At 41.0% G+C, this 25,993-nt stretch overlaps 1 protein-coding gene across 1 annotated transcript in view; it reads right to left on the bottom strand.

Annotated features, from left to right (window-relative positions):
- The window catches only part of chrna8 (cholinergic receptor, nicotinic, alpha 8), a 118,860-nt gene extending 101,133 nt beyond the window's left edge, over positions 1-17,727 (bottom strand). Inside the window, exons 1-2 of the mRNA XM_007892056.2 lie at positions 17,667-17,727; positions 16,827-16,966 (exon numbers count right to left, since the gene is read on the bottom strand). Of these exons, the coding sequence (XP_007890247.2) occupies positions 16,827-16,966; positions 17,667-17,727 (201 nt within the window). The remainder of the gene's footprint in view (positions 1-16,826; positions 16,967-17,666) is intronic.
- Positions 17,728-25,993: the final 8,266 nt, after the last annotated feature.

Raw genomic sequence — 25,993 nt, forward strand, 5'->3', positions numbered from 1 at the left:
AAAACCTTTCTCTTTGACCGTGCCTTCAGCTCCCTCTCGACTCTCTTCCTCCTCCTCGCTCCCTCCCTTCCCTCCCCTCACCCTGACCATTTCCCCCCTCCTCTCTCCCTCCCTTCCCTCCCCTCACCCTGACCATTTCCCCCCTGCTCGGGTCATGACCCAACTGTGCAGCGCCTTGGGACGTCCTCCTGACGTGAAAGGCGCTCTATAAATGGAATCTTGTTGTTGTTGTTGTTGTTGTTGAGTGTGTGTCTGTACGGCAGGGAGGGGGATGGTTTATGGTCTCTGTGGGTGTATATGTGTGTATGTGTGTCTGTGTAAAATACAATACAATACAAAATTACATTTGTAGAGCAAATTCATGTCGGGAGGACATCCCAAGGCACTGGACAGTCAGGGATTTTGGAGCCTAGCAGGGCGTCGGGGACAAGGAGGATGGCCGAAGGCTCAGTTGAAGAGGAGTGTTTTGAGATGCGCCTTGAAGGAGGCAAGAGAGGTGGTGAGGCGAAAGGAATGTGGGATGGTGTTCCATAGGGTGGGGGCAGAAAAGCTAAAGGCCCGACCGCCAATGGTGGGGCGAGCCGGGCGGGGGAAATGGAGCAGGCCACAGCCTGCTGAGCGAAGGGAGCGGACAAGTTGTTATGGGGTCAGAGCCATGGAGGGCCTTGAAGGCAAGGATGAGGATTTTGAACTCTATCTTCTGAGGGATGGAAAGCCAGTGGAGTAAGGCAATGGTGGGGATGAATGGGTCACAGAGTTTGATGCGGGGGAGGACCTGAGCTGCAGAGTTCTGAACGATCTGCAGCTTGTGGAGGGAAGAGTTGGGGAGGCCAACAAGCAGGGAGTTAGCATAGTTGAGCCTAGATGTGACTGCGTGGTTGAGGGTTTTGGCAGCCTGAGGGGTGAGGCAGTGGTGGAGTCGGGCAAAGTTGCGAAGGTGGTGGAAGGCAGAGTGGGTCATGGCATGGATGTGGGGTAGAAAGGACAGTTGAGGGTCAAACAACATGCCAAAGTTTCAGACTGGCTCAGTGAGGTGGAGTGTGCATCCCTGGATGGTGATGCTGTCATTGCCTGAGGTGTGGAGGCGCTGGCAACAACAACAATAAAATTACATCTTTATCGCACCTTTCACGTTGGGAGAACGTCCCAAGGTGCTGGACAGTCAGTGTTTCAGTCCCGAGCTGGGGGTCGGGGTGGGTGGAGGAGGGTGGAGAGCAGGGGGAAAGCAGGATGATCGAAAGCACGGTTGAAGAGGAGGGTCTTGAGATGGGTCTTGAAGGAGGCAAGATAGGGAGGAACTGCGGGATGGAGTTCCAGAGGGTGGGGAAAAAGTGGCAAAATGCCTGCCCACCAAAGGTAGGGTGGGCGAGGTGGGGGACGTGAAGCAGGCCTGAGCCCACTGAGCGGAGGGAGCAGGTAGGATGGTGGGGGTTAGGAGGTCGCAGAGGTAGGAGGGCGGAAGGCCATGGAGGGCTTTGAAGGTGAGAACCAGGATGTTGAACTGTATTTTCTCTGTGATGGGAAGCCAGTGGAGTCGGGCGAGGATGGAGGTAATAGGGCCTTGGAGCCTGGTGCTGGAAAGGACCCGGGCTGCAGAGTTATGGATGATTTGCAACCTATGGAGGGAGAAGTTGGGGAGGCCAACAAGCAAGGAGTTTGCATAGTCAAGCCTCGATGTTAGAAATGAGTGTATGAGGGTTTCGGCGGGCTGGGGTGTGAAAAAGTGCCAGCGCCAAGTGTTGTTGCGGAGGTGGGGGAAGGCAGAGCGGGTCATGGCATGGATGTGGGGTAGAAAGGATAGTTGAGGGTCAAACAAGACGTCAAGGTTCCGACTGGCTTAGTAAGGTGGAGTGTGCAACCATGGATGATGATGCTGTCTGAAGTCAAGGGTGGAGGCAGAGAAGTACAGTTGGGTGTCATTCATATACATGTGGAAGTTGACCCTGTGTCTGTGGATGATATCATCAAAAGGGAGCATATAGATATTGAAGAGAAGGGGACCAAGGACAGAGCCCTGAGTAATGCTGTACAAGACGTTGCGGGGGCTAGAGAGTGTAGAGTTTGTGGAGATGAAGTTGAGATGGTGTGAGAGGTACGATCTAAACCAGTCAAGGACAGAACTGTGAAGGTTGAGGTAAGAGGAGAGGCGGTGGATGAGGATAGAGTGGTCAACGGTGTCAAAGGCAGCAGAGAGGTCAAGGAGGATGAGGAGGCAGAGGGATCCCTGGTCGCAGATGGACAGAATGTCATTTGTTACTTTGACCAAAGCTGTTTATGTGCTGTGGGTGCACGTAAACCAGATTGGAGGGGTTCATGAAGGGAGTGGCGGGAGAGGAAGGAGCGATCCTGGAAATGCTGCCCCTGTTGGTCTCAAGTCCCTGATATTTTCGTTGTTAGAGAATACAACTGGTACTGTGTTGAACCCAATTTTGTCAAAATCATTGGAACAAAGTAACCATTGAATCTTGCCCTGTGAATACGGGTTTCATTGCCTGTTTGCGGAATATCATCTTAAATCAGTTTCTAAAGTATTTTCATTTTAAATCTGTCTTCTAGCTCAAGGAAACAGGGAAATTGCTTTGTTGCAGAAAGCTCAAAGAAACTGATTGTAAAGTCATTACAATAGTACTGAACTTGCAAGCAGGTCATAGGTATCTTTTTGTCTGCATTTGTGTTTTATTTTTCAATCTCCTGTTATAACTTTTGCTGCATCTCAAATATCTCAAGAATTTCATGCTGAAAGTCTGGATTCAATGGGTTTATTAACCTAAAATAAGTTGTGAAAGTAATTTAACAATGCTCATTTTCATGGGAGCATTTGTAACTGTTGTAAATAGCTCTCTATGGGCTGGAATTTCCAGGGTGGATACTGGAAGTATTTGATTTCACAGTTGATTTACCAGCCAGTTCATATCACCTTCCTGATGGCACCCAGATTGGCAGTCTTTGTAGCAAGGTGAACGGAAGGATGACCCTGTGCCCATGTTCAGCTTTTGCTAAATTGGAAATAGATGTAGCCTAAATAAATAATAATCCTTCTACAATAACAACATGGTCACTGATAGTGCAGCTTGGGGTTTGGGGAAGGTGCAGAAGGTCTGAGCCGGCCAAATGAAGAAAGTGTGTAGAAAAATAGGATGTGAACAGGTTGGTAAAATAGGGAGGTTCCAGGGCATGAAGTGTTTGTGAGGATTGTAAATGGGTATGACGATCTTAAAATCAATTTGTTTTACAACAGGTTAATGCATGTGCAAAGTCTTAAGCAGATGAGGAGATCATTGGAAACATCTATCTTTGAGATGACACAGGGTTTAAATAGCAGTGGAGCAGAAGCAGGGATGTGAGATGGCAATATTCTGAACGTGGAAGAAGATGATCTTAGCAATGGAGCCAGATGTAGGGTTTGAAATTTAGCTCAAAGTGAAACAGAGACAAAGTTATGCACCATCTGATTCAGCCTGTGCAAAGAGCTAGGAAAGGTGCTGGAATCAGAGCCAGAGGTATGACGTTGCTGGAGATAACCAAACAAGATAGATTCAGTCGAGTTGAAATTCAGGGATGGAATATTATATTTTAATGTTCCAAGACATGATGTCAGAAACAACAATAACAAATTGCATTTATATAGTGCCCTGCATGCACAGAATAGGGTTTCAGAGTGCTTAACAGTGATGTTATTTGATGCTGAACCGGGGAGAGAGGGGAGATGACTATCAAAGAGGATGTTCTTCAGGTGTGATCTGAAGAGGGGCAAAGGAGGGGGCAAAGTGGAGGGATTGAAATTGAGAGTTCCATAGTTTCGTGGTATAGTGGCTTGAAGCATGGCCGCCAAAAGTGGACTGGAGGGGATGAAGGATGTGCAGGAAGCTGGAGCAGGCTGACCAGAGGTCCGGGTAGTGGAGTGGAGTATAAGCAGGTTGGAGAGGTAGGGAGGTGTTACAGCATTAGGTGATTTGAGGGTGAGAATCTTGAAATCAATCCTTTCTGCAGTGGGGAGCCAGTGGAGTCCGGCAAGTATTGGAATAATGGAGGTGCGGAGTTTGGTACGGGTGAGGATATGTGCTGCGCAGATTTAAATTAATTGGATTTTATCAGTGGTGGAGCTGGGGAGACTGGTGAGAAAGACTGCCAGTTAGATCAGCAACAGTCTTAAACTTAAAGGCGATGGCAAAGAGTTGGTTATGATCAGCATATGGATGGAGAGAACATTTGAAAATGCTCTCATCTTTCTGCTCTGACCCATATAGAAGTCTGGGTCACTGCTGTACAATACTCTAGCATGGCACAATATCATCAAAAGACTACATTAATCAAGCTTTTTACGGCTGAGTGATTGCCTTTTCATTAAAGCAGCAAAGCAATAAGCAGATCTAATGGTGCAAAAGTACACCCGCCATCTCGCCACTAAAGTTGTTATTCTTTGACTTTTCTAATCAACTGTGTGCTTTGATCTCTCAAAGTTATTAAGCGGGCATTTCTAACATAAATACCCAAGGGTAGCATTCGCTGGCAAGAACAAGACAAAGATTTTTTTTCCCTAGGAATACAATTACTTAAACATATATTGTGGTGCTTCCACAACATTTAAGCCAAGCAACGCTGGTTTGAAAATTCATATTTTAATTATGCAAATGGAAGCCTACTTTTATTACAGATTAAAAGATGAGAGTTTATCAGTGACCTGCTGAGTGTTTTCTACTTCACATTGATATTTCATGCTTCTACACAGCAACAATAATTGCACCATATACTGCATGTTCAATCCTCATGCGAGAGGAAGATTATTTAGATGGAGTTTGTTGTCAATATTAATATTGTACATATTGTATTGTAAAAAACTGAAAATATAAATCTACAATGTCCTAAAATAACAATGATAACATGAAAACAATTATATGAATCCATTAAAGGTGTTTAAAATTATCAAAAGGTATATGAAGTGGACATAAATTAGCTATTTCCATTTGTTGGTGAGTTCATAACAGGAGGCATAATATAGCAAGGTCAGTAGCAGGTCTAAATGAGGGTTTACATAGAAGGTGACAAGAATGTGGATCTCACTATAAGAATCTGTGGTTGAAGCAGAACATTTTGACACAATAGGTGATGCATTTAATGCAAGCAGTCTTATGATGAAGAATGGTATGGTGGGTATTCTGGAGGGGTGAAGTGAAGGGCCTCCTTCATCCAAACCAAACTTGTGATCTTGTTAATGTATTTAAGAGGAAAATCAAGGCATGTACAAAGGGGAAGGGAATAAAAGGTATGAGAGAGGAGATTAGAATGGCTGGCTCATATGAAGCATAAAATATGAAGCACAAGCATGGTTAGTAAGGCTGAATGACTTGTTTTGGTACTGTACAACCTATGTAATTCTATATAATCTTGTCCTATAAATGATTGCTCCGCCTTACATTCTGATCTTTCAAATCATAACCTTCTTATTCTAACTCATTCTTTCTCAAGATTTTAAGACGTGATATGATTTGCTTCTTCAACTTTATTCTTCCTCCTACAGGTTTCAAAACCAGGCCGCAGGCGGCATGTGTTGATTCTTAAATCAAAACATTGTTAATTCATGTGATGTGTTAATTAACACCCATAGTGGTACATACTTGTTTGAACATACTTGGGAATTGGGCAAATCGATGGCAGATGAAATTCAATGTGGAGAAATGTAAAGTACTTCACATAGGCCCAAATAATCCTGGAAGGGACTATTATTTGAACGGAAGGAAAGTAATATGTATTGAAAATGTAAAGGAACTTGGGGTCCTGATTGACAATAAAGTGAAGCTCTCCCAACAATGCTCTGTGGCAGTAAGTAAAGCAAACCAGATGTTGGGATGTATCAAAAGATCAATAGCAAGTCGAAATAGTGGGGTAATCCTGCCACTGTATAAATCATTGGTGAGACAATACTTAGAGTACTGTGTACAGTTCTGGTCACCACAGTACAAAAAGGATATTGGAGAAATTGAGAAGATACAGAGAAGGGCAACCAAAATGATTGAGGGAATGGAAGGACTGGACTATGAGGAACAATTAAGTAAATTGGGGATGTTCATGCTGGAAAAGAGAAGATTGAGAGGCGATATGATTGCTGTCTTTAAGATTCTAAAGGGGCAAGACAATATAGATCATGACAGGCTGTTTCAACTTGTCCAGAATAGTAAAACCAGAGGACACAGCCTGCGATTGAAGCAGGGTAAATTCAGGACACATCTCTGCAAACACTATTTCAGTGACCTCAAGTCTCTGTTGTATATCCAAATAAACCAGACTGGAAAAGCTCACCAGGTCTAGACTTGCACTATTTTCTTAGCATTTCAGAGGCTGCATTCTTCAATACAGCCTTCAAATCAAGCTATTTTTGTTAGTTATTTTAAGAACTGCAGAAAACTGGATTCATTTTAAGTCTCCACTGAAGAATTTGCCAAATATGGAAGTATAAGTTCTGTACTTCCATTGTTGTATGTTTATGGTAAATGACCCATAAAGAGATCGCCTTACAGGGTAGACAAACAGTGAACATTTTACGATGATAATAATAATCTCTACATTTGGAAAAGCACCTTTCACATCAGGAGAATGTCCCAAAGCGCTTCACATGAAATGCTGTAAAGTACAATACCTGTGTGTTTTGTGGGTGAACGCAGCAACCAATTTGCATATAGCAATGGTCCACAAACAGTCATAAAGTGAATGACCAATTTTATTTGGGGGATTGTTTTTGCGAATAGTGTCACGGGATCTTTAATGTCTACCTGAACAGGCAAATGGGCCTTGGTTTAATGCCTTATCCAAAGAACAGCATCTCTGAATTGTAGCATAACCCTAAGCACTGTATTGGGAGTGTCAGCTTTGACCATGTGAGTTCCAAGTCCCGACGTGTGTCTTGAAACATTAATAGATTAATAATAATAATTCTTACATTTATTATAGTACCTTTCACATCAGGAGGATGTCCCAAAGACCTTCACAGGATATACTATCAATTTCATTGATTGAAAAAGCATACATACATACACATCATCGAATTTATGTATAAAACTCTCTTCCCATTAGGAAGGAGAGGAATAATTGAAATGTTAAGAATGTTATATTGGCTTTCAAGAGGGAATTAGATAAATACCTTTTTAAAAAAAAGTCAACAACGAGGGGTGTAATGGGAAAGGGCAGGTAAATGGGACTGAAAGAATTGCTCTTGAGGGAGCCAGCCCACACACGATAGACCAATTGACCTTCTTCTTCTATGGTTCTATATAGGCACATTCGCAGAAACTAATCCCAATAAAACAATTGCAAATCACATTTGTTTGCCATATAAACCACACCAAGTGAAGTTGTTATACAAATAGACAGATGCAGACATTCTCCAAAATGGGCTCAAGAACATTGCAGTGATGGAAATTATGACAGGCTTACTACAAATAATGTGATCTTTAGTGTACTGTGACACGGTGGATGTCCAGCAGTTCTTTGAAGATTCAGATCTGTTTTCTCCAACAAGCACTGATAAAAGATGTTGTAGGCACAACTTGTTTGTTTACCAGAGTCATAAAGCAATGTCCAAGTAATTCAACTGTGAAGGATGTTGTAAATTAAATAGATGTGACTGTAGCCTGAACAAAAGGGTCACTTGAGGGAGTTTATATTGGTGATAAGCTTCAGGTTGTAGGCAACAAAATGATGCTGAGAAGGTTAGTTTCTCTTTACCTCAGCCAGCTACTCCATGGTGCTGCTGCCTGGAACCATCCAAAACACCACCACTTGCCACATACATGAACCCAGTTCTTGCCTGTCATCCCTGGCTCTCAGAAGATCGATATCAGGACCATCTCCAGCACTGATAAATCTAACCACGCCGCCCCCTTCTTATCTCTACAAAATCTTCCTACCCAACTTCTCCACTTGCCCCCTCCACTTAGCTAATTTGGCCTTGCAGAGCGTCTCCCACCATCAGTGGTCAAGCCTTGAGTTCCTACATCCTTATCCTCTGGAATTCCCTCCCTTTATTACTCCATCTTGCCCCCCCCACCCTTCCCTTCTCAGTCTCTTTCTGTGATCAAGTTCTGCTTGAAGTGCTACCTCTTCAAGTGTGCTGACATGGGCCTTGAACCCATGTATGACCTTCTGACTCAGATGAAGGAGTGCTACCAACTGAGCCACACTGACACAGGAGGTCTGACAGCACTCAATGCTGCATTTGTTACTTAATGCGTCCTAACTAGATAAAAGCATTCCCTATACGAGCCTAATTCTTATTTATGCAAAAACTAGTCCATATTCCAGAATGAGTGCCAAGCAAGCAAAAGAACAACCAAACTCTGATACGCTGATTTAGAAAGGGGAGGTCAATGTCACTCCTTGTACCTCAGGCTTTTATTTGAAATATCAGATAACATCAAAGTCCTTGGAATACATTAAACCTGAATTACTCAAGCAAAACGACAATTAATTCAAGACAAAACCTTTTAATTTGATGGGTGTTTTGTTTTACATAATTGTTTTTGACTGGAGTAAAACGAAAGAGTCCCATTCAGCAGCCTATTCTGTTGACTCAAGGCTGTAAATCAGCATGAAAGCAGAAAACAACAAAGACAACTTGCATTAATATAGTGCACTTCCTGTGGCGTAGCATTCTGGAGTGCTTGATAGTGGCGGAGTCTGACAATGAGCCAGTGGAAGAGGGAGTTGACCGTAAGCACGATCCAAAAGGAAGGTCTTTAGGTGGGATTTCAAGGAAGGGAGGGGGCAGGGCGGAGGAATTGAGGGAGACAGTTCCACAGTTTCTGGGTGTAGTGGCTGAAGGCACTGATGCTGGAGGGAAGGTGACGAGGGACAATAGGAGGCCGAAGCCAGCCAAACGGAGGCAGCGGGTGGTGGAGTGGGGGGTAAGCAGGTCGGATAGGTAGGGAGGTGCGAGGGCATGAAGAGATTTGAAAACAAGTGAGAGGATCTTGAAATCGATCCATTCAGTGACTGGAACCAGTGGAGCCTGGCAAGGACTGGTGTGATGGGGGGCCTGCTTGTATGCAGTGTTAAGGTTGATTTCTGACAGCAAGCACCAAACCACAGTGAGAGGCTACCTTGATACCTAAATGTGAAATCAGACACAAACACAATAGGAGGCTCAATATTAACTGCTGTATAATAGTGGGCTGCTGGTCAGTATCTCCTGAATGTCCAGTATCTCCTGAATATACTTTGTTTCTCTCTAGAAATCCTTAAGTGTTTTTTTCAGCAATATCGTTCAATAACTGTTGCTCTAAACACTTCTTTTAAAATTAATTCTAATAATACAACAGCAATGCTGAGGGATTGAGGGAGAGTATTCCTGAGTTTTGGGGCACAGTGGCTGAATGTGCGACCTCCAATGGTGGAGCGGAGGGCGTGAGGGACAAGCACGAGGCTGGTGCCAGTCGAGCAGAGGCGCCGCGTGATTGATTGGAAAGTGAGAAAGTCGGAGGGGTAGGGAGTGAAGGGATTTGAACACGAGTGTGAGGATCTTGAAGTCAATCTGTTCAGTGATAGGGAGCCAGTGGAGCCTGGCCAGAACTGGTGAGATGAGGGTATGGAGCTTAGTCCGGGTCAGTATGCGGTCGGCAGAGTTTTGAATGAGCTGGGGGTTTTGAATAGTAGAACTGGGGAGACCGGCGAGGAGTGGGTTTAAATAATCCAGGCGGGAGGTGACAAACACATGCACAAGGGTTTCAGTGCATTTGGGGTAAGGAATGGTCAAAGGCAGGCAAAGTGCCAGAGGTGGAGAAAAGTGGTCCTGGTCAGGGACAAGATGTGGGGGAGGAAGGACAGCTGGGTTTCGAACTGGATGCCTAGATTGCGCACAGGCCTGAAGGAGAGCCTGGGGAAGTTGAGGAGTTCAGATCCACAGACTCTGCTATAGAGCCTTATCATATCGTTAAGATGTCTCAAAGCACTTTACAGGATGTACTGTAAAGTGGTGCCATTATGTGTTTTGTGGACAGAATGTGCTAGCCAATTTTATACACAGCAATGAAATAATAATAATAATACTTGGACTTCATATAACACCTTATCAGGTCTTCGAGACATCTCAAAGAGCTTTACAGAATATACTGCAAAATGGAATTGACTGTTTATTTTGTGGGTGAATCGCGGCAGCCAATTGCGCACAGCAGTGCCCACAAACAGTCATGGATAAAGTAACCAAATTGTGATTATTAAAAAAAAATGTTTTAAGGGATTATTACTCCCAGAAAAGCAATCCACCAATTGACTAACAGTCAGGTTCCTGCTTATTGCCAGGTAAACAGAGACGTGTGGAGTAAGGAAACTTGCCTAATGTTTCACCCTTCCCGGGAACCAAACCCGGGTCCTCTCGCTTGCAAGGCAATTGCTCTAAACAATTCGCTGCAGGACCACGAATGAATGACTGAGTGACTAATTTTTTATTTGAGGTATTGTTGATCAGCACACTGGGAGAAACTCCCTTCTCTCTCTGAACAATGCTGCAGGAATTCAGTTTAATGTTTCATCCGAAGCACGGCACCTCCAACAATGCAGCACTTCGCCAGCACTGCAGTGTCAGCCTAGACTATGAGCTCAAATTCCCAACATGAGGCTTGAACCCACAACTCTCTGACTCAGAGGCGAGAGTTCTACCAGATTTGCGCTTGGCTCAAAGGGGCAGAATTTATCAAAGTTTCATGAAAGTTGCTAACACAGTAATCTTTCATGAATATCAGCAATATGTTTCTTTCTTAAATAATAGTATTCATTTGCAAAATTATAAGTTAACTATTAATGTCACATTTCATTCACAACATACACAGTCAATTCACATTACAATATATTCTGTGAAGCGCTTTGAGACATCACAAAGATTATTATTATTATTATTATTAATGGGGTTGTTCAGAGAAATTAACCTCATCCCCAAGATAACTGGCTTTTACTGAAATATACCAATATTAGAGTAAAAATGTTAACCATACATCCAGAATACTCATATTATGGCAATAGTTAACATAGACTACAAACATGAAAACTAAAAAAAAACTGACTTGAAATAAAACATCAAACATATTATTTCCACTGATTTTTTACTCAGCTGTATGTCTAGCATATATGGAAATCCATCTTAACCTACTATGCTTAAGTGTATTCATATCAAACTACTAAAACTTCCACTTCTGCATGGAAATGGAATGTGCACTCTCTTCCCAGAGGGAAGTTCTCTGCTTAACTAACTCTGGGAAATATTGGTACAAGTTGACAAAAGCCAAGGGTTGGAGAGCCCTAGAGTATGCATTTGGAGTCCTGCTAGAATTTAATCAATGAAAAGGATTTTAAAAAAGTACATGATTTTTTTTGATCAGATTTTGTTAAAGGCAGTTTTAGATTGCCCTCGACCTTCACTGTGATATAGTAGAACCCTAATTCATTCCTCAATGGAAGGAGCACATTATAAAATTATCACAGATTTTACCTCCTTATTTCCAATCTTCAATTCGAATTCAATTATTTTCTGTTGTGCTTTCCAATCTTCACTGAACAGAGTTTACATCTATTTGTAAAACACTCTTCTGCTTCTCCTGGTTTCCACTATCTATTCTGCTATTCTGCAGGGGGTGAGAGCAAGTTGACAGGAATCAGGTTTTCAGTGGCTCATAACTAACCTTAAAAGCCGTTGACAACTCAAGCTTGAAGATTGACCTGGTTCCACTGAACCAGAAAAGGGACCTCTTAACAAGGATACCAATTTGCAGATCTCAGGATCCTACAGCCCTGGATGAGTGAATTCCACATAGAAAAATATGGGAGTGAATAGAGAGAGCATTCGAATTGCCCATCTAGCACCTTTTCATAAATTAAATATTGCTTTACCAGCATTGAACGAATTGTGGCTACAGGGTTTTCCCATTAGTGCACAACCATTTGTAGCTTAGCCTTAGTGTGGAACCTTGCTATATGGAAACACGGTACACCTGATGTCTAGCATTGCCCAGTTGCCACTGAGCTCTCTTCCTTTGTAATGCGCACATGTACGTTGTGTGCTAAAAGCACCATTGGCATCATTTCCTGTGCCTGTGCTGCACTTAATAATAATAATAATCTTTGCATTTGATATAGTACTTTTCATGCCTTCTAGACATCTCAAAGCGCTTCACAGAATATACCGTGAAGTGAATTGACTGTATATTTGTGGGGGAAATGACTTTTGTCAATAAGTGATGTTGTGACTGGATCAGGAAGCTGGCCATTTTGTTGCATTTGATTAGAATATTTATTTCTCGTATGTTGGTCCCAGCTGAACATGATATAAAAGGGGTTGCCCTCTATTTAATGTTGATCACTAAAATTGCAATATTTTCATTAAATCATAAAAATTAATTATGAAATAAACAAAAACTTATCAAAACTGCAATTTCCATGTACCATTGACACTGCTTTTAACTCTCCTCAACATTCCTGAGGAATCAAAGGTAAAACTTCTAAGAAGAAAAAACTCACTGAAATTTCACATGAAAGTTGAAAAAAATCAATTGAAAGCACCAGAATTTCAAACTAAAAAAATGAAATATTGAATGTGACATTGATTTGGTTATGAAACATCACATTTTTCATTCATATCCTCCTTACCAAACGTAGAATGATTGCACTGATGAATGGCAATTCCCTGATCTGAACTGGATTTTTTAAGTATTTGACTACACCACCACCAACTTGCATTTATATAGCTACCCTCACACAGGGTAACGTCACAGTGTGCTTGACAGTGGCAATGCCCAATGCTGAGCTGGGTGGGCTTGGGGGTGGGGGGGGTGACCATAGGCACAGTCGAATAGGAAGGTCTTCAGGCACGACCTGAAGATGGGGAAGGAAGGTGCAAGGCGGAGGGATAGAGGAAGAGTGTTCCAGAGTTTCGGGGCGTAGTGGCTGAAAGCGCGGTCACCAATGGTGGAACAGATTTACAATAATAATCTTTGGATTTAATATTGCACATACTTTTGATTAGGTGCAATATCAAATGCAAAGATTATTATTATAAATTCATCAAAGTCTTTGAAGATCTGCATCACAAATAATTATTATTGGAGTCCTGTAGCTCAGTGGTTAGAGCACTCGCTTTGCAAGTGAGAGACCTGAGTTCAATTCCAGGCACAGGGCGAAACCTTGGGCAAGTTTCCTTACTCCATACGCCTAATAATAATCCCTCCAAAACTAAAAAACAATAATTAAATTGGTCATTTTCAATCTACGACTGTTTGTGGGACATTGCTGTGCGCAATTGGCTGCCGCGTTCGCCCACAAATATACAGTCAATTCACTTTACAGTGTGTTCTGTGAAGCGCTTTGGGACGTCCTCCCGACGTGAAAAGCGCTATATCAAATGCAAGGATTATTATTATTATTATTATTATTATTATTATTAACTGCTTTCAAAATTAGCGCTTTGAAACTGTGCTTTGAGAATTCTCAACAATGTGATGTGGTGCTGGATCAAATACAGAGATTATCTATTATTAAGATGAGGATTGGAGGGTGGGCTCTGTTTGTGGACAGATTCCAACCTGACGCATCCTCCCACTCTGTGGCACTGTGTGTTAGTGTTGAAATGTACAGCACATCTATTTAAGAAATATTTGGACTACTTTAAAACGCGGTTCCTGATCACCACCCTCACTCCTCCTCCATTGTTGAAAGGATTGAATCCTCATGTTACATTGGTCAGGAGAGCCTCGGGACAAATACGTCTTTCCACACAAAAAAAACTATAATAATTTCACTGGCTGACAGACTACAGGAATGTTAATTCAATCAGTCACTCAAACTGTTATTACTCTCAGAGCCATTTACATATGTTTCACTATTGATATTTTAAATCTTTTTGTGTTTGGTTTTGAGTGCAGATCACTTATCAACATGATTTTTTGAAACACTGCATACTTGAATGCCTTGTTTGCATGCTGAATAATTTGATTTCATTGGCAGCTCCCAACACATCAACTTCAATCTCAGCTGACCGATTCCATTCTTTCTGTGGTCGTATGAAAGGTCTCTAAACTTCGATCTGAATTCAGTCTACATTTAATACCCACTGAAAATTAAAAGAGAGAAACATCACATTCACCTACAAAATTCACAGTCAATACACGCTGTAGTATATCCTGTGATGTACTTTGGGATGTGCTCCCAACATGAAAAGCGTTATACCTAATGTAACTATTATATCATTATTATTATAATTACATAGGTATCGTATCTCTTTTCATCCACTGTTCTTTCCCTCTGTTCTGAACGCTGAAGTTATGTTTTTTTATTATAATTTTTATTCAAGAGCAGATGGCAACATCAAGATGTGGAGGTTTTCTGGATGTTTGGCATGTTTTAATTAAAATGATTAGCTCAATTTTGGAAAGAAAGTGTCAGGTTTGTCAGTAAAGGTCAAAGAGTTTCTCAATTCCTCAGGCCTTTCAGTAATAATGAGTGTTTAGACTGCAGCACAAATACGTCTTTCCACACAAAAAAAACTATAATAATTTCACTGGCTGACAGACTACAGGAATGTTAATTCAATCAGTCACTCAAACTGTTATTACTCTCAGAGCCATTTACATATGTTTCACTATTGATTTTTTAAATCTTTTTGTGTTTGGTTTTGAGTGGAGATCACTTATCAACATGATTTTTTGAAACACTGCATACTTGAATGCCTTGTTTGCATGCTGAATAATTTGATTGCATTTTTATTCCACTAGAAAGATATTATGGGGAACATTTCGACTTTCCAAGAGGAACACTTAAAAACATAGAAAAAAGCACCGAAAGAGAAAAGACTATTTTAGTCAGCAAGCCCACTCCTCAATAAGCAAATAATAATCCTTACATTTAACGAGCACCTTTCATGTCAGGAGGACATCTTAAAGCACTACACCGTATATATTGTAAAGTGTAGTGACACTGTATTTAGTCGTGGAACGCAGCAGCTAATAATCTCACAGCAATTTTCAACAAGCAACCATGGAGTGAATGATGAATTTTATTTGGGGGATTGTTGGCCAGGACACCATGAAAAATGCCCTTCTCTTTTTGAATAGTGGCAAAGGATCTTTACCGTCTATCTGGAAAGACAGATGGAGCCTTGGTATAACATCTCATTTAAAGAATGGTACCTCTAACAATGTTTCCCCAATGTTACATTGAAGTGTCAGCCCAGACTGCATGAGTTTAAGACCTGATGGCGGCCTGATATTCCAATATGGTGTCTGTTCAAGATGTTAAATGTCTTATGGCACTCCTCAAAAAAGAAGGAAGTTTCTCCTGGCCAACAAACCCAAATAAAATTATTCATTTACTTCATGACTGTTTGTGAGACATTGCTATGTGGAAATTGGCTCTCTTTGCCTGTAAAATACAATCATTAAACTTTACAATAAATCTTGATGGCTTTGTGGCATTCTCCTGATGTGGAAGGCACTATACCAAATGCAATGCAAGTATTATTATTATTATGGGAGTATTATTATTTTTATTATGGGAGTACAGCCAATGAATGTGAGCAGGCTAGTTCAGAGCCTCACTGCCTAGTCCAACAACAACAACAACAACAAGATTCAATTTATAAAGCGCCTTTCACGTCAGGAGGACGTCCCAAGGCGCTGAGACATCCATGAACAAACAACATTGGATAGCAATTAAGAGCAGGATCCCTGACCCCCCCTCCACCTCCACCCAAAGCTCAGGGACACATAGGCTAACTGTCAGACTTCTCTATCCCGGCTGAGATCTGCTACAGCCATACATACTCGCTATGTATAAGATCTAATTGAATCTTATACAAAGGCAGTCTCGCTTATTGAATCAACCTAAAGCTTTGCCTGTGAAATACACCGTCTAAGCACTTAACAGGAAAATTCTGAGACGTCCTCCCAACATGAAAGGCATTATATTGAGTGCAAGGATTATTTCTTTTTAAGAAATGAACACCTTTGTGTACAAAAAAAGGCTGAAATTCTCCTCAGGACAATATCTGCCACGATATCTTCCCCAACAGTACTAATGTTCTCTGCTTAATCCAGACAGCAACCACACACTCAAAAGTCTGGAATGAGATTTGTGGAATGAAGTGAAAAAAAATGATTACCTGGAATGAAAACAACTATTGCCTTCCGACTTATAAATAACAGGAGGACCCAGAACTGGTTTAAAAGCCCTTGTCACTGCTATCTTGAATTCTTGCTTAGAGGGATTATTTTCAAGGAACAAAAAATAACTTCTCTCAACCTAGATTATTTTCATTCAACTTTTGGAAATAAGTAAGCTATGAATAAGATCAGAGAAGCACGTGCAAAGAAGGCCACACTAAAACATCCTCACTTGCTTTATAAAGATTCAGGTGAACCAGTTATCTCTGTGCAACCTTGGAAAGGCTGAAAATGTGTCCCCACAAAGCCTAAATCGAAGACAAAAGTTCTGGGCTTTGTAGCCATGTTCAGGTGCTGCCAATAATCAGAAATCGGAGGGAGGCAGAGGGTATCTTATTTCAAACCAAACGTCAACAATGTTCTTTAAACAAAGAATAAAATGTTTAGGAATTGCACTATTTTGACCCTCATTGTTTTAAATTCACTGACTATGTCTGTCTTTGTTGTCTGTCTTTATCAATGACTGTAGAGTCTTTCTGTGAATAGAAAGTTATAGCAAGGAGCGGGTGAAGACTCATTTGGACTATAAACAACGGCACAGACTAGTTGGGCCAAATGGCCTGATTTTGTATTGTACAATCTATTTAAATCATTATGTATCTGAATCAATATGTGCTGAAGTTTGACACTCACCACATCGATTATCTGAATGAAGGCGATTCCAAGGTCAACGACCAGAGGCTGACTATCGTTCGCCACAGGACGTTCCAGTCGATTGTAGTTTTTCAGCAGCTCACTGTAGAGTTTTCTTTGGTACTCACCCTGATGAGAATCTCAAGAAAAAAAACACAAGGGAATAAATATCAGTTCTCCTGTAGCTAGAACTACATGCACAGGACAACGAGCAGAGCCATGAGTGCCTCTGTATCCAAGGTTATTTACCGAGTTCCTCCCTCAGCCCCACCCTCCCCCCAAAAAAGGTCTATTTCTTAATAATGCCCTTAGTTGGGACTTTGAACTCAAATAATCAAGGCTGACACGCCAAAGAGGTGCGAGGGGTGTGCAATATTTTTGGAAGCGCCGTCCTTCGAATGAGATGTTAAACCAAGCTCCAACCTAACTATTCAAGTAGATGTTAAAGATTGTGCGGCACAATTTAAAAAGTGAAGGGAGTTTCTCCTGGCTTCCTGGACAACAACTTCATGGTTGTTTGTGGTACATTGCTGTGCCGTGCTCGCCCACAAAATGCAGTTACTGTACAATAAATCCTGTGAAGTGCTTTGATTCCTTCCGACATGACGTTCTTATTATTAATAAATATCACAGCACTAAAAATGAATGTAGTGCATCTTAAAATGCTCTCTGATAATTAGTGGCTGTTTAAAATAGCGGAAGGGTCAAATATTGATCAGTTTAAATTATTTACTGCTTACTTAGCCATGCATCAATAAAGTGAAGCAAATCACAATATTTTGCAAATATTTGTGATGAACATTGCATTGTACTATTTATAATAATTCTAATATTTCTTGCCAATGTTCATGTACTTGCGGGTGGCACAGGCTGGACTGGGATATCTACTGAGAGCATTCATGTGGTTCTAACCATGCTGCTGCAGACAGTGATGGCAACAGCAGAGGTGGGCCTTTTCACAATGGGTGAACATCTCGAAGTACATAACAAAATACAACTGCAAGGTCATTGGAGAGGTTTGGATGAAGAAGCCATTTGGGTGCATTTCTGATAATAATAATCCTTGCATTTGATATAATGCCTTTTGCATTGGGAATTTACTATTTTGTAGGTGAATGAAACGGCCAATTTTGCAACAACAATGTCCCACACACAGCCAGTAAGTGAGTAACATAGAAATGTAGAAACAGGAGGAGGTCAGTCTGTCCCTCGAGCCTGTCCTGCCATTCTATAAGATCATGGGTGATCTTACCTCAAGTCCTTAATACCCTGACCTAACAAATAGAGTAATCAATTTTATTTGGGGATTGTTGGCCAGGACACCAGGAAAATGTCCCTTCTCTTTTTGAATATGTTGAGACCTTGAACTCACAGTCTAGGTTGACACTCCAGGGCCCCTGAGGTCCTGTCTGCCTGTTCGTGTGAATGTTAAAGATCTCAAGACAACAGTCAATTGTAGATCGTAAGAAAAATGAGAGTGTCAGGAGTTAGATAGCAATAGTTACGTGGTCCTGGGGAAAAATTAAAGTAGGAGACATGATCAACATTGTCTTTACACAGTAACATTAACTTCATTCGAATCAATCCAAAGTATAAAGACTTTGTAAAGTGATTTGAAGCATTTATTTTTAAATAAAAGGGGTAATTTGTGAAGAGAACTTATTAAGTTAATTATTGTCATTATTATGATGCTCAAATTATCCTGTTCACAAGCTAAAACAGCTCCATCATTGCAACTATTCATAGTTACTCTCCTTTAGCTGTTGTCAAAGTGTTTCCCTCTTAAAATCTGGGAAAGAATAAGCTACAGTAAGAGACAATGCAATGAGTTTTTAACCCTGCAAACCAGCCTGGTTCATTGGCAGGAATTGGAGAACAGACAATTCATATGAAGCAGGGATTTTTCCCACTCTGCTCTTGTCAACCCTGCAAGCCAAAGCCATAATGGACAGATTGATCCTAGCTGGACAAGCAGCAGGAAGCTTGCCAAGCTATACGGTTTAACCAGTTATAATTCCATCAATACCCCAATACACATTGGGGATCCCAGAGTGTAGAGTGTGCATTCCCATTCCAGATACAGGGAAATGTGTATGGTCGGAGGCAACAACAACAACAAGATTCCATTTATAGAGCGCCTTTCACGTCGGGAGGATGGGAGGCAGACACAGATGGAAATTTCACTCCTTTTTTGTGTCAGTTGGGTCTCTGTTGCACGTGGAAACCCATCACCGTGCTTAAGATTTTCCAAACAAGAATACTCAGTCTGGTTTGGATACTCAAAAGAGATAGGCTTCCACATGTGTCAATGGCTGATGAAAAACAACCCTATGAGTGTTAATTTGAATGCAGTGAAAATGCAAGAAAGAAGAAACAAATTTTGGACACAACATTAAAAGACTTTTTAATACCACATAAAAGACTTGTAAGAAAAATAGAAGCCAATGGTATAAAAAGGATAGTGGCAGCATGGATCCAGAACTGGCTGGGAGACAGGAAGCAGAGTGTTGTGGTGAACGGCTGCTTTTCTGACGAGAGGGAAGTGTACAATGGTGTCCCCCAGGGATCAGTATTGGGACCACTGCTCTTCTTAATATATATAAATGATCTGGACTTGGGGATAGCAAGTACCATTTCCAAGTTTGCGGACGACACAAAGTTAGGTAGGGTAGCAAACAATGAGAAGGATAGGAGCCAACTGCAGGAAGACATAGACAGAATGGTAAAATGGGCAGACATATGGCAGATGAATTTCAATGTGGAGAAATGTGAGGTAATGCATTTTGGAAGAAAAAATGAGGGGAGGCAATATAGGCTATGTAATACAATCTTAAGGGGGGTAAACGAACAGAGAGATCTGGGGGTTCAGGTAAATGAATCCTTGAAGGTGGCAGGACAGGTAGATAAAGCTGTAAAAAGGGCATATGGGATACTAGGGTTTATAAATAGGGGCATAGAGTACAAGAGTCAGGAGGTTATGATTAACCTATATAATACACTGGTTAGGCCTCAGTTAGAATACTGCACCCAGTTCTGTGCACTACACTATAGGAAGGATGTTAAGGCATTGGAAAGGATACAGAGGAGATTTACAAGAATAGTACCAGAAATGAGGGACCTTGATTATGAGGAAAGGCTAGAGAGGTGGGGATTATTCTCATTGGAGCAGAGAAGGTTACGAGGAGACCTAATAGAGGTCTTCAAAATCATGAGGGAATTTGATAGGTTAGAAAGGGAAAAATTGTTTCCACTGGTGGATGTGTCGGTGACTCAAGGTCACAGACTTAAAACAGTTTCTAAAGGAAGCAGAGGGGAGGTGAGAAGAATTTTTTTCACGCAGCGAATTGTTCGAATCTGGAACGCATTGCCTGAAAGGGTGGTCGAGGCCGATTCGATAACTACTTTTGAAAATGCACTGGATGGGTATTTGAGGAGGACGGGTTTGCAGGGTTATGGGGAAAGGGCTGCGAGTGGGATTGACATTACATTGCTCTTTTCAAAGAGCCGACACAGACTCGATGGGCCGAATGGCCTCTTTATGTGCTCTACTATTCTATGATTAGCAAACAGCGCTTAGGGTCATCTCACTTACAATTGCTGACATTCACAGTTTCCAGAGGTTCATGCTGGACAGCCTCAGAATTACTTTGAGATTATAATCGAGGTGGGTAAATATTGAAGTACTTAGCTTTCACAGTTAGTGATATGATGACAAACAAGCCCAGGTTCCTTTGACGTTTTACTTACATTTGTACAACTCATTAAAATGAATGGCACCCATAAATAATACAAATAATCGATTTACTTAGCACACTTGCTGCACTGCCTACAATGTTCATCTGCAACATCCCTTTTTACTAATTTTGAGATCTGGTAACTTTGCATTATCCTCAAGTAACAAACAGATATTTCACTGCATTAGTGTTTTTTTTATTCAGGCCATTTCTAAAGGGATTTCAAAACCCTCTCAATCAGATTTACTGCACATGGTTGTATAGTCAATGGGAAGAGATGAACATAAACTTTTGCAACACTGCACAATTTTGCTGTGCTTATAAAACTCGATGGAGTGTACGTTTGTCTGTCTCCAGTTAATGGGGTTGAAAATGAAGCGATTATAACCCAGAAGTTGCTGCGCTATTTGCAATTTCCACTTTGTGACTGAAATTGCAGAGTCGCTACCAAATACACTAATCAGTGAGATGCCCTAGTTTAGCCTTTTTATTAAGAGACCAAGCTTTAGCCTGCATCGACTCTTACTTGTTACTAATGCTAAATATTAATCAGTGCTGTTGTGTCCTGTTGCTTACGATGTGCACAGTCAAGGTGGAGAAAAACTCTGAAGCGTTTTGAGATGTTTTGACGTGGTAAAATGTTTTATGAAAGGCAACGATTATTATTATTAGTTCAGGTATCCTCATTAGCAATGCTCAAACATAACAGTGAATAGCAAAAGCGTGACTTCCAACTACTAATCCTGTGTCAGTAACAATGCTTTATTTGATGTTTGATGTGTTTAATGTTTTTTATGCAGCATTCGATTTCCAATAACAGGTGCAATACAGGCTTTTTTTGAGTGCATCATGGAACAAATTATTGGCTCGTGCAGAACCTCAGAGGTAAAAAGATAGGAGAACTGAATATCGGAGAGGGATTCCTCCTTCCACTTCACAGAGCTGTGTAACCTAATATTGTTTCACTGTGAAGTGAAAAGTGCAGCTCCAAAGTCCCATATATCAAGAGATTGTAGAGAGTAACATATTTCCTGTCTCAAGGAGACTTGCATATTAAATTCTAACCAGTAGCTCATAAAGAAAAGTACAGCATGCTGAGACAGACTGTTTCTTGCTTCTGGGTACTCCAAAGACCAAACTACTTTCCTCTTGTTTGTGCTGGAAAAGACTGAGTGAAGCCTCCACTTCTGTTCTCAGAAACTCCTCTATTGTGCTCTCTGATACATCCTGATGATAAATTACCCTGTGCTTTTAATGTTCTAATTCAGTCTCTCAGTGGAGTTTGCAGAAGATTTAACATGGTGACAGGTCAATTTATTTTAATTTCTTTAATCTACACACAGACTTAATTGGGTACAATGACAATGCTAAAAAAAAGTATTTTAAATTATATTTTGTGTCTGCACGCATTGCTCTGAATTAAAACCTGAACAGAAGCAGTGTGACCTATATCATGCAAGACTTCATCACTTCACTCATGTATATGACCTCTCATGAAGGCTAATCCCTTCAGGTATCTGCTTATGCCCTGAGCTGTGGTTTACTGGGCAGCCTGTGCTTATCCCCAGCCTCTTTGCTCGTTTCTGCAGCTCTTTGGACTGGGCCGGAGGGTGATGCAGAGGCAGGTGACCTGGAAGTTTTAGCATTGGCTGAGTGAAGTCAGTGGAGAGCTCAGCCAGACAGACCCTTTTAGCCATGGCCCTGGGATGATCTTTGTGAAAGTGAATTCACAGACTGTGCTGATACCACTACATTTTAAACAAAATACAGCAGAAAGATATGGAACACATGTGGAACTGAACATAGGACACGTTACTGATAGTATTCTCCAGCTTGCAAGCCCTCCTATGATCTGTGGAAAAATGTGAAATGATTCTCCCTTAGTTCTGCCAGCAGGATAAGGGAAACTAGATGTCAGCTTGACTCAACAGTAACACCCTTGCTTCTAGGTCACAAGATTATGGGTTTGAACTTTATGTGTGGGATTTTGAGCTCACAGTTTAGGCTGATACATCAGTGCACTGCTGGATTTTTAGAGGTACTGTCTCTTCAAATGAGACGTTAAAAGGTCCCATCTGCCTATTCAGGTGAACATGGCACTATTCAAAGAGGTTTCTTCTTGCTGACCTGACCAACAATCCTCTAGCAATTATTTTAGTTGTTAGTTAACAATTAACCATGTCGTTATCTTACTAATGGAGTGGAGTACCATAGCATAGTAGTTAGCGCACTCGCCTCGCAAGAGAGAGGACCCTGGTTCTATTCCTGAGCACAATGTCAAGATGGAACGATAAGTGATCAAGATAATATGGACTGCAACACCTTTCATTTCTTTTACGTTTCAGCAACATGAATCACCAGAGAGCAGGGTTCAACAAATACATTTAGAATTAGAGCCAACAATCACAAAACCACTTTATTTGGTGAGCAAGAGGAGTTTCAGAGGTTTAAACAGAAGTGGAAGCTTCACTTAGTCTTTCCCAGCACAAAAAAGAGGAAAGTAGTTTGGTGTTTGGAGTACCCAGAAGCAAGAAACAGACTGTTTCAGCATGCTGTGCTTTTCTTTATGAGCTGTAAGCTGGAATTTAATATGCAGGTCTCCTTGGGACAGGAAATATGTTACTCTCTACAATCTCTCGATATATGGGACTTTGGAGCTGTACTTTTCACTTCACACTGGAACAATATTAGGTTACACAGGTCTGTGAAGTGGAAGGAAGAATCCCACTCCGATATTCAGTTCTTCTATCTTTCTACCTCTGGGGTCCTGTACTAACCAATATTTGTGCCGTGATGCACTCATCAGGCCAAAAAAGTCTGTACCTCACCTGTTACAGGAAGTCGAACACTGCCTAAAAAACATCAAAACCTTAGGACAAAACATCAGGCAAATAAACCAATTAGTCAATTGGCGGATCGTTCTGGGGATAAGGGGAAATAATCCCTAAAAAAANGTATTCACTGTGCGATTCTGCTGTGTGAAACTGGGTGTCACTTTTCACCCACAAAATACTGTTAATCCACTTTACAATATATTTTGTAAAGCGTTTTGAGATATTTCAACAAAATGATAAGGCACTATATCAAACGCAAGGATTATTATTAATGTCTATTTCACTCTCTTTCCACAAAGGAAAAAAAACAAATATCAATCATCTAGAACGTGACCATTCACACCATAAAAATAGTTTGCACACACCTATGATGCTGATCTTTGCACAAGCACAGATGTAGACGCATTTGCACTTCTAAAGCATAGTGACTGACCGCATAACAAGTTTCTGCCAGGCATGGAAGATGCAGTTTTACAAATTAGGAAACAAGAAGAAGATAGTGTCGCAGAATTGCCAAAGCGCAAACAGAGGAGCAGATGGATCTGGAGATGAGTGGCTGGTATCCAAAGAAATTGTTTTGTAGCAGCAGCAGGACTTAAGCACTATTGGTGGAAGTGCACAGTACAATACATCAGAGATTGGGCATGATTCAGAGGTGCTTCACACAGTCCATTTCCTCCCTCTCTGGCATTCCTGCTGTGATGGGTCAACATTGTGGGCTATTATAGCTGTAGTACAATCAACAATGGCTCAGGGATAGATACACAGGGGCATCCAAAATGCTCTGACATTGGTTACCTCCAACGTGTGGAGCTCTCTAAGTAGCTAAGTGGTCAGGGCTGGCATATCAATGCTGAAAAGCTGTGGGCGATTCACAGAGATAGGCTGACAGATATTGGCAATCATTCATAAATGATTTTTTCAAAAGCTAATTGATGATTGTTACTATTCAAAACATCTTTTCAGAATTTTCCTTGGTTTAAGGTCTGTGCATAATTCATGTAACTGAATCTTCTGAACTCAACCAGCAGTCATAGCACTCGCCTCTTTAAAATCCTGTCTCCTCAGGGTTTAATCATAAAATCCTTTGTAATTAGCATCTTATCACAGAATCTCTGGCTGTGCTCCCAGCCTTTTTCTGAACACAAAATTATTATAATTTGCTAATTAAATCAAAACACGTTCATTTACAGACAGAGCAATTGAACATAGACTTACAGACAAAACAAGATAAACACAAATACTATAAATCAAGAAAATCAAAATCATCTCCAACCTAAATAGTAAAAATACTAATGATAATGAGTCAGATTCAATACCAATTGGCATGCCAGGACTGCAAAAAAGCATCAGAATGACAAAGAAAAGCTTTGAATTGAACATGGCAAGAGATGTGAAGGATAATAAGAAAACATTTTTCAATTACATTAAAAGTAAAAGAAAAACAAGCAATAGAATAGGGCCACTGGAGGTGGGCGGGAGAGAACATGATAAATAATGCTGCACAAGCTGCAATAGTGTTAAATAATTTTTTTGCATCAGTTTTTAACCAAGGAGGAGACGTAGAACCTATCTGATCTGGAAAGAGAACTCAAGGATGTCGTAGAGAACCAGCATGGTTGCCAAACAGCTGTGCAAACTTAAGCTAAATGAATCTCAGGGGCCGGATAAATTGCACCCGAGGATCCTTAACGAACTAAGGAAGTCGCAGAAACACTGGCACAGATCTTTCAACAATTACTGAATACTGGAGAGGTGCAGGGGGACTGGAGAAAGGTAGATGTTACTCCTATTTTTAAGAAAGGTAACAAAAGTGACCCAGGAAACTGCAGACCAATACGTTTGACGTCCATTGTGGGTAAAATTATGGAGACTTATTAAGGATAAAATCATCCTGGACAGGATCTGGACAGAAATATAATAATGAATGATAGCCACTATGGGTTCATGAAGGGGAGGTCTTACCAATCTAATTTACTGGTTTTTTTTGATGGCATGACAAGAGAACTTGATAAGGGTAAGGCTGTGGATGTTGTATATCTGGATTTCAGTAAAGCCTTTGATACAGTTCCTCTTGAGAGGCTCGTAATGAAAATAAAGAAAGCAGGTATCAGTAGAGGTATATTACAATGGATACACAACCGGTTGACTGGAAGAACCTAAAGGGTGGTGGTAAGGGGAATGTCATCAGACTGGGAAAATGTTACCAGTGGAGTTCCACAAGGGGCTGTTTTGGGTCCTCTTTTGTTTAATATTTGTATAAATGATCTGGAATTAGGAGTTGAAAGCACAGTTTGTAGATGACACCAAACTAATGACGGTGGTAGATAGTGAAGCTGAATAAGATAGGTTACAGGAGGATTTGAACATAATTGGGAATTGGGCAGATAGGTGGCAGAAGATATTCAATGTGGAGAAATGTAAAGTACTTCACATGGGGACAAATAATCCTGGAAGGGACTATTATTTAAACGTAAGGAAAATAATAGGTGTGGAAAATGAAAAGGACCTGGGGATCCTATTTGACGATACATTGAAGCTTTCCCAACAATGTTCTGTGGCAGTGAATAAAGCAAACCAGATATTGGGATGTATCAAA

Source organism: Callorhinchus milii, unplaced genomic scaffold (assembly GCF_018977255.1).
Source record: "Callorhinchus milii isolate IMCB2004 unplaced genomic scaffold, IMCB_Cmil_1.0 Scaffold1, whole genome shotgun sequence".
NCBI lineage: Eukaryota > Metazoa > Chordata > Chondrichthyes > Chimaeriformes > Callorhinchidae > Callorhinchus > Callorhinchus milii.